Here is a 13883-nt window from a genome sequence, read left to right on the forward strand (position 1 = left end):
CTCTGAGGGCCTGGAAACATATGGACTCAGGATTCCTGGGGAAGAAGGTGGAAATAGGGAGGGTCATATGAACTAAAGAAAACTCTCTAACCCCACAGTCAAAAAATCTAGGCATTGGCCCTGGCTCTGTGTGACCTAGGGCAAGCCATGTCACCTCCTTGGGCCTCACTTTCCTCATCGATACCACAAGGATTTGGACGAGATCTTTATGGGAGCTCACAGCTGGAATTCAGTATCTGGTTGGTGGAAAGGAGTAGGGAACAAGGAGAGTCACTGAGAAACTTGGGTGGACGCCGGGGCACAGGCTGGCAGAAGCTGGAGGAAGATTCTTTAACCACCCCACATCTGCCTTCATCAAGGACTTGCTTGGCAGCCTGCTAGAGGCACCAAGGAAAGGGGAGTGCTTCCAGATAATTGCCGTTGGCCCTCTGTATCTGTGGATTCCACATCCATGGATTCAACCAACTGCAGATTGAAAATATTCAGAAAAAAATTCACAACGTTCTGAAAAGGAAAACTTGAATTTACTGTGTGCCAGTACTGTGTGGAATCCATGTGAATGGAGTGAGGTGTAAGCCTTGTGTTTGGTGCTATAGGTAATCTAGAGATGATTTAAAGTACACAGGAGGATGTGCGTAGGTTATATGCAGATTCACCATTTTATATAAAAGACCTCAGCATTTGTGGATTTGGTATCCACGGGATGTGCAGAACCAATCCCCCATGGTTCCTGAGGGACTACTGTACCTCTCTGAGGGTTGGGGAGAGGATACTTCCCAGGCCCCCGAGGACCCTACACAATGTCTTCTGGTGTTTATGATCCTTTCTAGGGCCCATCTCCCAATTTCCATTTAGTTTCTTCCTAGCAGATTTAGAGAATTTCCCGTATCCTCATGATCATCATCTGTGAACTTGAAGTTGGCATTCAAATCCTATCACATCCCCCATACACCTTCTCTTTGAACCACCTAGGCCTGCAGCTCCTGCCTCTGGTGATTTTCTTCAATTGTGGTCTCTGTGCTGGCACTCTAGATGGGGGTGAAGTGCCTCAGTTCCACCTCGTTTTATCTTTGGATTCTGGCTATGAAGTGAAGCCTCATCACTCTCTGGCTGGAGAAGGAAGCTGGAAAGACAAGCTCTGTCTCTCCACATCCCCCCACTCCAGCCTTCTCTGAGGGCTCAGAATATGAGGGATGCGGACCCTTCCTTGCAGGGGATGGCACTGCCTGTTCCTCAAAGATGTGGCCTTATCAGGAGGGTGGGCGAGGAAAAGAAAGAAGGAGCTGACAGAGTAAGAGGAGAGACAGAGCAGGAGCTGGAGGTGGGGGGCGAAGCAGAAGGCAGGGAGAGAATTCCCTTTTGTCAAGCACAGGAATGGGGCAGGGGACCCCCTGAGGAAAGAGGAGGGGAAACAGCTGGACATCAGAAGGAATGAGAAGTCTGATTGGTCACAGGCCTGGCCAACTCCTTGCCCTCCCCTGGGCACCACTGTCTAACCCAAGCCCCAGTTCAGACTGCCTCCACCAGAGTCCCCACCTTTCTGGAAGCTGCAGGGCTCTCCACCCAGGATCCAGAAGCATTGAAGGGGTAAGGTTCAAGGTTTAAGGCCTTTGGCCCATCGGTATGCAAATGAGGGCAAAGTGTTTGGCTGGGGCAGGGGATTGGGCAGGGAAAATGAAGAGAGTTTAGGCCTCTGGCCGAAGAAGTTGGACAAGACTTCTGAGTGGGCACTAAACTGTCTTAGAAATTTTTTTTTAAGATTATGTAATTCGTTTCGGGTGAGGCATGGGAGGTAAGGTGAGGAAACACCTCTTGCTACTGCTGGGGGCTTGCCTCCTTGCCCAGCTGAAATTAAGAAAGGCGGCGAGGTTAACTGGGCATGGTGACACATGCCTGTAGTCCCAGCTACTCAGGAGGCTGAGGCAGGAGGACTGCCTGAGCCCAGGATGTTAGGGCTACAGTGAGCTGTGATCATGCTGTAACACTCCAGCCTGGGCAACACAGTGACACCTTGTCTTAAAAATAGAAAATAAAATTAAAATTAAAAGATAAAAAATAAACATTTTAAAGAAAGAAAGGGGGAGAGCCTACTAGAAACCTATGCAGCTAGCTTTGGGGAGGGCTGTGTTAAGCCTACACTGGGGATGACTGTGGTATACACTTATGCCTGGATACAACACCACACCACATGCATTTCCTGACCCGTCTATACATATACGAATTACATGAACATGTGTACTCACATGCATATCACACACATACTCAGGTGTCTGTGCACACACACAAATGCACACAGCTAAGGAACTTTCCAGATGCATACACACTAACGCAATCACACACAAAGATCTCTTTTTTTTTTTCTTTCTTTCTTTTTTTAAGCTGGAGTCTTGCTCTGTTGCCCAGGCTGGAGTACAGTGGCACCATCTTGGCTCACTGCAACCTCTGTCTCCCGAGTTCAAGCAATTCTTCTGCCTCAGCCTCCCTAGTCGCTGGGATTACAGGCGCCCACCACCACACCTGGCTCATTTTTGTATTTGTAGTAGAGATGGGGTTTCACCATGTTGACCAGACTGGTCTCAAACTCCCAACCTCAGGTGATCCACCCACCTGAGCCTTCCAAAATGCTGGGATTACAGGCATGAGCCACCACACCCAGCCAGAACTGTTGTACCTGTAATAATCTGTTTCTAAAAAACTGCATTTACAAGTATATTTCATAAACTAACATTCTTTTTTACATTGTAGGTTGCATGTCCAACATACAATGTAAAAAAGAATGTAATGTATTGTAAGTTTATGTCTCCTAAAGAGACTAGATGCTCCTAAAAGGGCTGTGCCTTATTCATTCTGTACCCACAGAGACAAGTCCTGTGCCTGGAACTCAATAGACACCCATAAATGTTTGTTGAGCAAATGCAAGAAAAGATGATCTTTATAAAAACCCATAAGATTCAACTGGGTGTGGTGGCTCACGCCTGTAATCCCAGCACTTTGGGAGGCTAGGGCAGGTGGATCACCTGAGACCAGCCTGACCAACATGGTGAAACCCCTTCTTTACTAAAAATTCAAGAATTAGCCGGGCGTGCTGGGTGCCTGTGATCTCAGCTACTCAGGAGGCTGAGGAAGGAGATTCACTTGAACCTGGAAGGCGGAGGTTGCAGTGAGCCAAGATAGCGCCACTGCACTCCAGCCTGGGCAACAAGAACGAAACTCCGCCTCAAGAAAACAAACAAACAAAAAGACCCCATAAGATTCTTTGATGTTGGCATTCTCTGAATCGAACTTAGTGACTAGCAGTCATGTTCTGAGCATGGGGTTAAGAGAGGACATCTGTGTGCATGTACCAGTGTGTGCCTGGTTTGTAGACAAGGGGACTCTTGTGAATGTGTCTGTGTTGAGATGTGTCTGCACATGCCTCTGTGAGTGAATATCAGTGTTTGGGTGAGAGTGTAAAAACATTCAAGTGGGGCAGTGGTGGGTGGGGATTGCTAGGAGATACCCCCCAAGACATAGTCCCAGCTGGTAGGGAGTTTGTGCATGTGATGAGGGCACTGAGTCTGCAAGTGTGGGAGTGGGAAGTGGGGTAAATCTTCTAGCCGTTCCCACAACCCTCTGGAGAGCCTGCCCCTCAGATCGCTGCCCTTCCTCCTGCCCACTTGCCAGGACCTGCCGCTGAAGGGATTCTCATTCCCATCCAACTCCCCATGAGGCTCCTGGCTTTCCTGAGTCTGCTGGCCTTGGTGCTGCAGGAGTCAGGGACAGCTTCTCTCCCAAGGAAGGAGAGGAAGAGGAGAGAGGAGCAGATGCCTAGGGAAGGCGATTCCTTTGAAGTTCTGCCTCTGGGGAACGACGTCCTGAACCCAGACAACTATGGTGACGTCATTGACCTGAGCAACTATGAGGAGCTCACAGACTATGGGGACCAGCTCCCCGAGGTGAGGGACACAGGAGACCGACTGCATTCCCTGCATGACACTGGGAGTCAGAGGCCCGAGCCCTCCCACCTGCCCCATAGTATGGGTGTCTCAAGCCTCCACCTCTTTCTCTATGAGGTGGAAATTCTTATCCCTCCATAGGGATTTGTCACTTAGATGATACTAAGAAAGAGGACACAAACCTGGGACTCCTCCTTCTTCAGAAGTCATACATCCCTCCCTCTGCCGTCAAGTAGGACCCAAACCCATGTCTCACTTGGGGAGGGGTTCGAACGTCCTCATCATATTCTCTGGGAAATAAAAGTGCCACATCCCCCGTCTCTTTTCTGAAACTGTCCTCCAGTCTGAAGTTCTTTCCTAGGCCCTCTTGGCCTTCACTGCAGCAGCGTGGGATGCAAGCCCAGAAGCCCCCACTCGATTGCTGCATGAGCCTGGTCGGTGTGGAGCAGGGGAAGAGCGCCAGCCTGGGAAATTGGGAGAGCAGGTTCTATCTCTGCCTTGACCACCTGCTGGCTCTTTGATCCTCATCCCTCTCCTCTCCGGGCCTCAGTTTCTTCATCCAGAGGATGGACATGCTGGACCTGATGCTCTCTCAGGTCCCCTTTTCACACAGTCTTTCTGCTATCCCTTCCCCCTCCTTCTCCACAATGACTGTTTGCCGGTTTGAAATCCATCACTGAGGTTTCCAGGGTCCAAAGTTAAGTCCCTTTCAGGCAAAAGCTGGGTTACTGTGTACTCTGTGCTACATCTCCAGGTTAAGGTGACTAGCTTCGCTCCCGCAACCAGGATCAGTCCCGCCAAGAGCACTACAGCTCCAAGGACACCCTCATCAAAACCCACGATGACCAGACCTACTACAGCGAGGCTGCTACTGAGTTCCCAGCCCAACCATGGTAAGTGCACAGTCACATGGTCACAATATCCCCAGGTCATAGGCCAAGCAGCTATGACCCAGCACCAGGGGTACCAAAGTGGAACGTGGTCAGTGTTGGGACGTGGAGGGTCAGGGCTACCCTTACCAGCAGAGAGAGGAGGGGAAATAGCCACAGTAAGAACAGGAAAAAAGAAATCAAAGACAGGCACTGGCTGTCCCTAGTATTTTGCCTGAATGTACAAGTTGAGTAAGAAGCAAAGAATGCAAGAACTCCCTTATGCCCTAGCAAAGCCACCCTGCCTTAATTAATAGCATGACAGGGGAAGCAGGTTGAGTGGTGATTAGATTAGAGACAATTAAAAACCTGTAGAGAAGAATAAGTAACTTTGTGGCTACCACTTGGCGTGGGAGCAAATGAAGTAGTCACACTGCTTTTCAGCTTCAAAGTCCCTCTTCAGCAGCTCTCTTTCCTTTCCCGATGCCCTCCTGGAGGCTGGAGCTGGCATGCCTGGCAGTGAGGCCTCGGCACTCTGCTGGCAGTCAGAAGTGGGCAGAGGAAGGGTGAAGTTCATTCTGGACCTGCTTGCCCCCAGCTTCCCTGTTCTCTTCTTGGGATGTTTGCCTTGGGTGGACCAGGGGTATTGGGGCATCGGTAGGAAAACCATTCAGTCAGGAATCCATGACCTCTCAGAGCTACAGTCTCAGGCTTAAAGAGGCCGTAAAGGGCCTCAGCTGAACCCATTCGCAGCCTCAGGATAAGAAAGATGCTGGGGCCCCTGTGCTCCACCCACTCCTCCTGGTCACTGCGGGCAGAGAAGAGCTCGTTAATCTTGGGGCTGTGTCACTGCTACCAGAGTTCTTCCTTGAGTTGAGCTAAACTGGTCTCTCAGTAATTTCTGTGCCTTGTGACAGCAGGTGACAGAAACCACCTGTGCTATTCAGTTGTATGATCCAGTAAAGTCTCCCCAACTACTTGGGGTGGGTGACCTGGCCTAACCTCATGACCCCTGGGTACAAAGACAGGGTTATGGACAGAACAGAACAGGAGAGGGCTACTTCCCAAAGAAAAATCGGCATGCTGATGCCATAAGAAGGGGAAGTGGATGCTGAGTGGGCATTGTGCTCTCCACCTTGGTTCTATTGTGCTTCTTGGAGCCACACAGAACATATCTAATTTCTCGTCCCTGAGGCAGATGGCAGAGCCAGCAACCACTGGCCATCCCACTTAATTCTGGCTTTACTTTTTGGGACCAAAGAGGAATCCTATGGAAAAGAGACCAAGGGATGTCCTAGAAATACCCACATAGGCCCAGGAAAATGTACACAGAACCAGGGTCTGCTGAAAGTATAAATGGGCTTAGACTGGGTAGTAACTGAGGATGGACCTGCCTCTCTGGGGTCAAGGACAGAGTGACAGGCTGGGAGCAGCCCACAGCACTGAGTACATGGTGCCTGTCAATTCTGGGCAGCAACCCATAGGCTATCAAAAAGGCACAGATGGCCATGGTTCAGACACTCCCTGCAGCAAGGGCCATTGGCCCCAGAGGCTGAAGAGATCTTCCTTTGTTTTGTCTTTCACCTGGGCCAGGTCTGCCCACCTGCCTGGTCTGCGTGTGTCTTGGTTCCTCTGTGTATTGCGATGACATTGACCTAGAGGACATTCCTCCTCTTCCCCGGAGGACTGCCTACCTGTATGCCCGCTTCAACCGCATCAGCCGTATCAGGGCCGAAGACTTCGAAGGGCTGAGTATGTAATGCCCTGGGAAAAGATGAGTAGGGGCAGGCATAGGAAGCCACCCTGCCACTAGAACAGTCACCAACACTGAGTTAACTCTTTCCTGTTGGCTCTCATTCCATCCAGCTGTCAAAGGGTCATAGCCCGAAGTCTCTAGAAGCCCCTTCCTTGAAGTGTTTAGATGGTGGAAGGGACCTATTTTTATTTGTTCTCCAAAAAGGTCTGGGAAGCTGGGAGGGGAAGGTATGATCTGCCAACATCTTCAGGATGTCCCAGCAATGACAGCTGTGTGATCAGCTGGCCTCTGGGCAGGACTGTCTTAAATCTACTCTCCATGGCACTGATGCTGTTTACAAGGTTGTTTGTGTGCTTTTTGCTTCTTTATGCCCTATGCCCTGCTTGAGACAGGAGACCTGGGCTCTGATCCCGATTCTACCACTAATTACCCAGAACCTTTCTGGGCCTCAGCGCCCTTTTGTGTAGACTCACAAGTGGAGGCAAGGTGGATCCAGGGATTCCTGGGCCTGTTGGTTCTCGCTCTCAAGAGACTTCTAAAGGACCCAAGGTGGGTGGCCACCACACAGGACAGGATTCCAGGGAGGGGCACTGAGGCATCCCAGGGCTTTTCCAAGGAGTCCTGGTTTATGTTATTTCCTCTGGTTTGGGTTAGTGCAGGTGGGGAGCTGGTTAGAATCCCCTCATCTTGAGAGGGATGGAGCAAGGTGTGGAGACAGCTCCATTCTGGGCAAGGAAAGACTGTGTTCTGGTTCATCTCTTTGTTCTCCCCCAACCTCTCTCAGCAAAGTTGAAGAGGATTGACCTCTCCAGCAACCTCATTTCCTCCATCGATCATGATGCCTTCCGCCTGCTACATGCCCTCCAGGACCTCATCCTCCCAGAGAACCAGCTGGAAGCTCTGCCCGTGCTGCCCAGTGGCATTGAGATCCTGGATGTCCGCCAAAATCGGCTCCGGAGTTCCGGGATACAACCTGTGGCCTTCAGGGTGAGTCGAGGCCTTAGGTCCACTATCTATCACCTACCTCCACCACCCACCTCCACCCACCACCACCCACCTCCACCTCTACCACCCACCACCCATCACCACCCACCTCCACCTACCACCACCCACCTCCACCTCTACCACCCACCTCCACCTCTACTACCCACCACCCACCACCACCCACCTCCACCTCTACCACTCACCTCCACCTCTACCACCCACCACCCACTACCACCCACTTTCACCCACCACCACCCACCTCCACCCACCACCACCCACCACCACCCACCTCCACCTCTGCCACCCACCACTACCCACCACCACCCACCTCTACCTCTACCACCCACCTCCACCTCTACCACCCACCTCCACCTCTACCACCCCCCACCCACCACCACCCACCTCCACCTCTACCACCCACCTCCACCTCCACCACCCACCTCCACCACCACCACCCACCTCCATCCCCACCACCCACCTCTACCGTCACCACCCACCTCTACCGTCACCACCCACCTCCATCCCCACCAACCACATCCACCGCCACCACCCACTTCCACCTCCTCCCCTGCCCGCACCACCCACCTCCACCACCCACCTTCACCCCTATTACCACCACCATCCACCTCCACCACCCACCTGCACTCGCACTACACACTTCCACCACCACCACCTACTGTTTTCATCCTTTTAAATTTGCTATTTATTGTTTCTTTCAGTTGCAAGAAACTGATTCTGACCCAAGAAAAGGCAATCCCAAGAACCGCCATGAATGGAAACAGCACTATTAGGCCTAATGGGCCTGTTACTGGCTGAGTATCCCTAACCTGAAATCCAGAATCCAAAATACTCCAATAAGCATTTCCTTTGAGCATCTTGTTGACATTCAAAAAGTTTTGGGTTTTGGAGCATTTTGGATTTTGGATATTCAGATTTGGGATCTCAACCTGTACTGGGAACGGGGGTTCAGAAGTCAAGGTGGACAACTCTCTCTCCCTCTTTGGGGCACAAGGCCTCTTGTCTTGGCTTCTTTCTGTGCATCTGCTCAATTCACCTGTCTGCTCACCAGCGTCCTCTGCACACTCACAGGTTCTGCTCCCTGAAAACTTACACATGAGTTTGGCTTGGAATAGTGCTGATTCTGGCCCTAACTCTACATATCCTTTTATTTCCAAAACCCGCCACTAAGTGACTGATTAATCATTGTCTTTCTATGATCAAATGCTCAAGAGAGACTTTTTTGTTGTTGTTTTGAGACAGATCTCACTCAGTCGCCCAGGCTGGAGTGCAGTGGCATGATCTCGGCTCACTGCAACTTCTGTCTCCCATGTTCAAGCAATTCTCCAGCCTCGGCCTCCTGAGTAGCTGGGATTAGAGGATGCACCACCACGCCCAGCTAGTTTTTGTATTTTTAGTAGAAATGGGGTTTCACCATGTTGGCCAGGCTGGTCTCGAACTCCTGACCTCAGGTGATCTGCCCACCTTGGCCCCCTGAAGTGCAGGGATTGCAGGCGTGAGCCACTGCGCCTGTCCAAGAGAGACTATTTGATTGGTCATTGGCTGGCCAGTTTTGATGGGAAGGGCTAAGTTATATGACACAAATATGCCCCCTGGGACGGCCCATTCAATAGGGCTAGGAGGAGCCCCAGGTATGCTCACCCGCGTGCTCTCTCTCTGTCTGTCTGTCTCTCAAGTAGTAGAATCTTTTATGCAATCTAATTCCTATTTAGAAGCATCAAATAAACCAAATTAGACTTGTATTTTTGAGATAGGATGAGGGCACAGAGGCACACCTGCTTGCTCTCTCGCCCCGCCCTCCCCAGTGCCTTCCACCTTCTCAGCCTTCTCCTGTCTACAGTGGTCTTTGAGGGAATTTTACAGAACACAGTGTCACTACCACTGTTGTGGTGGAAGAGCACTAGACTGGGAATCAGAAGCCTGCCACGTGACCTTGGGCCTCAGCCTTTCGGTCTCTAAGAACAGGACTGCATGATCCCTGAAGTTCCCCACTGCTCAGCCTCAGCAGCATCCCAGCTGTCTCCATATTAGGGGGTGCTGCTTTGCCTTGACTCAGAGCTGTTTTCTCAGCCCAGGATAAGGCCTGGGCTTGGAAGCCACAGAGACCTGGGTTTGTGTGAGAGTCACCAACCTCTCTGACCTTGTTTTCTCATCTGCAAAATGAGGGTAATGATACCTGCTTGACACAGCTGCTGGAGGGTTAAATAAGATAGCATTTACAAAGAGAACAGGAGGGTTAGATATGCTTAGTAGATGCTCCATAAATGGTAGCTATCATTTTGCTTTGCTCCCTGAGCCCTGCTGAAGGCTTGTCTCTTCCCAAACCCTTCTCTGATTAACACTGTCTGATTCTGAGAGCGCAGTCCCATGCACACGCTGTGTGCCTCTCTGTGCCTGCGGTTCTCATTCTAATAGTCTGGCTGTCTCCCGAGTGTCTGCTCTGTACCTGCTCCTCAGCCAGAGCAAGGACGATAAACAGAGCATGGAGGATGGAAGTTAGATACCAGGGAGCAGGTCATGCCAGTGAGAGGCATGAGACTTACGCAGCTGTGGGGTCTCCTTTGTTGGAGGGTTTATTGGAGACACTGATTGGGAGGTCTTGTCTAGATAATTATCCATGGCCCCAGGTTTAGCATTTGGAGACTTGTCATTGGGGAAAGTCCCTTCTGATAGCAGAGAAGTTGAGGCAGAGCTGAAATGTTCCCTGGTCCTCCCTTCTACCCTGTCCCTGCCCCTCCCCTGCACCACCCAGTGTCATTACCAGCTGATTAGTTCTTTCCTACTTCAGTGGCTGGCACCTCAATGGTAGCAGCTTTTCTCCTGCATCCAGTTGGAGTTAGTGTCTGTAAGCTCCTTAAAGACCTGGGCAACCCCTGTGGCACCCAGCACAGAGCCTGGCGCAGGACTGATGCTAAGTGAGCCCCGAGTGAACAAATGTCTCTGGCCTCATAGCCATCCTCACTGCCAGGGTCCAACATGTTGGACCCACCAGCCTCCTACACTCTGTTTTCTCCCAGGCAATGGAGAAGCTGCAGTTCCTTTACCTGTCAGATAACCTGCTGGATTCCATCCCAGGGCCTTTGCCCCTGAGCCTGCGCTCTGTACACCTGCAGGTAAGGAGCCTCACCCAGAGCAAGGGTGATATACAGCATGGAGGATGAAAGTTAGATACCATGAGCAGGTCATGGCAGTGAGAGGCATGAGGCTTGGGCACCTGTGGGGTCTCCTTGATTGGAGGGTTTATTGGAGACAAGAATTGGGAGGTCTTGTCTAAATAGTTTTCCATGACCCCAGGTTGATTTTCTCCATTTTTTTCTTTTTAAAACACTTTCTCTCCCTCCACCGCTTTATTTTATCTCACCCAACTGCTTTTCCTTCTCTCTTTTTCCTACCCTCTGTCTCTTTCCTTCCCTTCAGTCCTTCCCTCCTTCCTCTCTGCCCTTCTCTTCCTCTTCTTCTGTGCCCTCTCTCTCCATCCATCCCCCGTGGGGCTCCTCTTCTCACCCTTGTTGTGTGGCTTTGGCCCTAGATGCTTCGGTTTCTCCAGTTGCACCAGAGCAGGCAGAGCTGGTAGGGACAGCTGATATGAGCCTTCGGTGCTGCTTAAGGGGCAGACCGTCTTGGTGGGGCTCAGCTGGTGTGTGTTCTTCCCAGAATAACCTGATAGAGACCATGCAGAGAGACGTCTTCTGTGATCCCGAGGAGCACAAACACACCCGCAGGCAGCTGGAAGACATCCGCCTGGACGGCAACCCCATCAACCTCAGCCTCTTCCCCAGTGCCTACTTCTGCCTGCCTCGGCTCCCCATCGGCCGCTTCACCTAACTCAGAGCCCTCCCGCTGCTCCCAGGTAAGAGACCTCCAAGGACCACACAGGCATGGGCCTCCAGCCATAAAGCCCAATATCTTTCAACAGTGATCTTTAGCCCAGGCATGAATCGACCTCTCAATCCCTTGCAAAAATCACACACACGTACACGCATGCAGGCACACACACACTCATGTACTGAAATGTCTTTCAGCAGCCAAATTTGCATTTCTTCATCTTCTTTCCTTGACACTTATGGCTCCTGGCTCAGAAAATAGCAATGTCTGCAGTGGAACTCTTTTCCATATTCCCCATCTCTCGTACCCACACAGAATGCCAAGAAAGCCGTGGGAGAGGAAGAGGGGGAGGAGGAAGAGAAGGAGGAAGAGGGGGAGGAGGAAGAGAAGGAAGAAGGGGGGAAGAGAAGAAGCAGTGATATGCTGGAGCCAGCTCTTACTACTTGCAGGAACCGATTATTAAATTTTCCAGAATTTTGCAAGTCAGTTGTTAAACACAGCCATTATGAAAAATTAAATTATATAAACTCACAATTAAATATATTATATTGAAAACAAATGTAATAGTTATTCAAAAATCATCATTTTTCAATTAGTTCACTATATTTCACTATTAACCATGCCCTTGAAGTTATTTCTGTCCGTGGTATCTGTATGGGGGAACCTCTAGGTAATGGTGTGCTCCTCGGATCTCTTCCAGCTCCTCATTCAGTGACATCACATTGGTGGTTTAAAATTGGCCATGGTAGGGGTATTTACACTACAGAACTTGGTAAACGCTACAAATTGGGATTTCCTTTTCTGAAAGCTGACTATAAAATGTTTGCCTGCATACCACTGAGGAGAAAGAATAGCTACTTAAACCAGCTCCCTCTACCCGCACGCCATCCTACTGGGGTAGGTAGGGGTTCTACAGGGCATTCCTTCATTTCCTGCTCTTCTGAGGCCAGGGCCTCCTGTTAGATTTGAAGGGAGCCACTCATAAGGATGGAGAACTGACATGAATCTTCACCCAGATGCGCTTCTTGTAGCACTTACCTACTCCCTGGCTCGCTGGGTCTCTGAGCATGGAGGGCTCAGCCAGCTCATTCCTGGCCACTGGGGTTTTCCATCCTTCCCATTTGCTCCTGCATGTTTGACCACCAGAGGGCAGCCTTGTGCAAAGATAAATATATAAAAATACAATTACTCACCACTGCCTTTTGGATCCTGGGCAGGAGCTGCTATGCTGGGAGGATGGGAAGAAGGGCAACTATCATGCAGCCAATGATTTGTTCCTTGAGTTAGAAGGGAGAGGAGATGCTACCCTTCTCCTCACCCTTATAAGGAGGTTTTGGGCAAGGGGAATGTGATGGATGGGCACTTGGCCTCACGCCTCATGTCAAGGCATGAGAGAGGGATAAGGCAGGGAATTCACCTACTCATGCAGGAGGATCTTATGGAGCACCCACTGCTACGTGGTAATAAGATGGTGCACAACAGAAACATATTCCTTTTCCTCACAGAGCTTAGAATTTAGTGCAAAAGACAGGTGTGAAACAAGCACACCAATAACCACGCTATTCAATTCGTAAAAGTGCTATAAAGGGTATGTACAGAATGCTACAAATGCTTACAAGAGAAAGACCCAGCTTAGGGGTCCAGAAGCTCTTGCAGAACTGACGTTTAAGCTGAAACCCAAAGGAGTGGGAGTTAGCCAGGCAATGAGTTGCCAAGGCAACTATTCAAGGTCCCTGGTGGTCCCTGAGTCAGGAGGGGCAGGTGTTTCTTGTGGGCTACATGGAAAGGAATTCATGTATCTGCCTCCCCCCACCTCTGTCTGGCACCTCACTGTGCACTTGGATCCTCACGGCGGTCCTGTAAGCAGCCAAGTCAGAAATTATTATTCACGTTCTTCAGATGGAGAGGTGGAGAACTAGAGACCAATCACTGACCCCAGTTCACACGGGTGACTCAGGGTTGGACCAGGACTCAACACACAGGCTACAGACTGGCAATGGGAAGTCTTGAAGGTGGTGGGAGGTGCCTTCATGCCATCGTGGTATCTGCCTTCACTCCCAGGGAATCTAGGATTCCAGCACACCTAGCCCCAGGGGAGGACAAGGAAGGCAGTGAGCCGAGGGCCCCTTGCCTTTCAGAGCAGCAGGGCTGTCACTGGCCCTTCCTCTCCTTTGTCTCCTCTTTCTGTCTTCCAAGAGTATGTCACGGCGAAATCTCTCTCTCTCTCCCTCCCTCTCTGTGTGTGTGTGTGTGAGTGTTTTCTGTTTCTCTCTCTCCCTTTCTCTGTTTCATCCACCAATCCTATCCCCTTCCATATCCAATATCCCATTCCATATCCTGCTTTATTGGATTATGGCAAGGCCTAGGCATACAACAGCTGAAAGCCTGAAGTTCTCCAAATGTAAGAGACCCTGGATTGAGGAATCCAATTTTCTTTTTTTCTTTCTTTCTTTCTTTCTTTCTTTCTTTCTTTCTTTCTTTCTTTCTTTCTTTCTT

The 13883-nt window shown here is 50.4% G+C and overlaps 1 protein-coding gene across 1 annotated transcript in view; it reads left to right on the forward strand.

Moving 5' to 3' along the window:
• The first annotated feature begins 1512 nt into the window (after positions 1 to 1512).
• Positions 1513 to 13883, forward strand: part of OPTC (opticin) — a 15640-nt gene continuing 3269 nt past the window's right edge. Inside the window, exons 1-7 of the mRNA XM_023186970.1 lie at positions 1513 to 1587; positions 3664 to 3935; positions 4690 to 4828; positions 6398 to 6556; positions 7345 to 7547; positions 10580 to 10675; positions 11217 to 11412. Of these exons, the coding sequence (XP_023042738.1) occupies positions 3705 to 3935; positions 4690 to 4828; positions 6398 to 6556; positions 7345 to 7547; positions 10580 to 10675; positions 11217 to 11387 (999 nt within the window). The 5' untranslated portion in view covers positions 1513 to 1587; positions 3664 to 3704 and the 3' untranslated portion in view covers positions 11388 to 11412. The remainder of the gene's footprint in view (positions 1588 to 3663; positions 3936 to 4689; positions 4829 to 6397; positions 6557 to 7344; positions 7548 to 10579; positions 10676 to 11216; positions 11413 to 13883) is intronic.

The sequence above is a fragment of the Piliocolobus tephrosceles genome, chromosome 1 (assembly GCF_002776525.5).
Source record: "Piliocolobus tephrosceles isolate RC106 chromosome 1, ASM277652v3, whole genome shotgun sequence".
NCBI lineage: Eukaryota > Metazoa > Chordata > Mammalia > Primates > Cercopithecidae > Piliocolobus > Piliocolobus tephrosceles.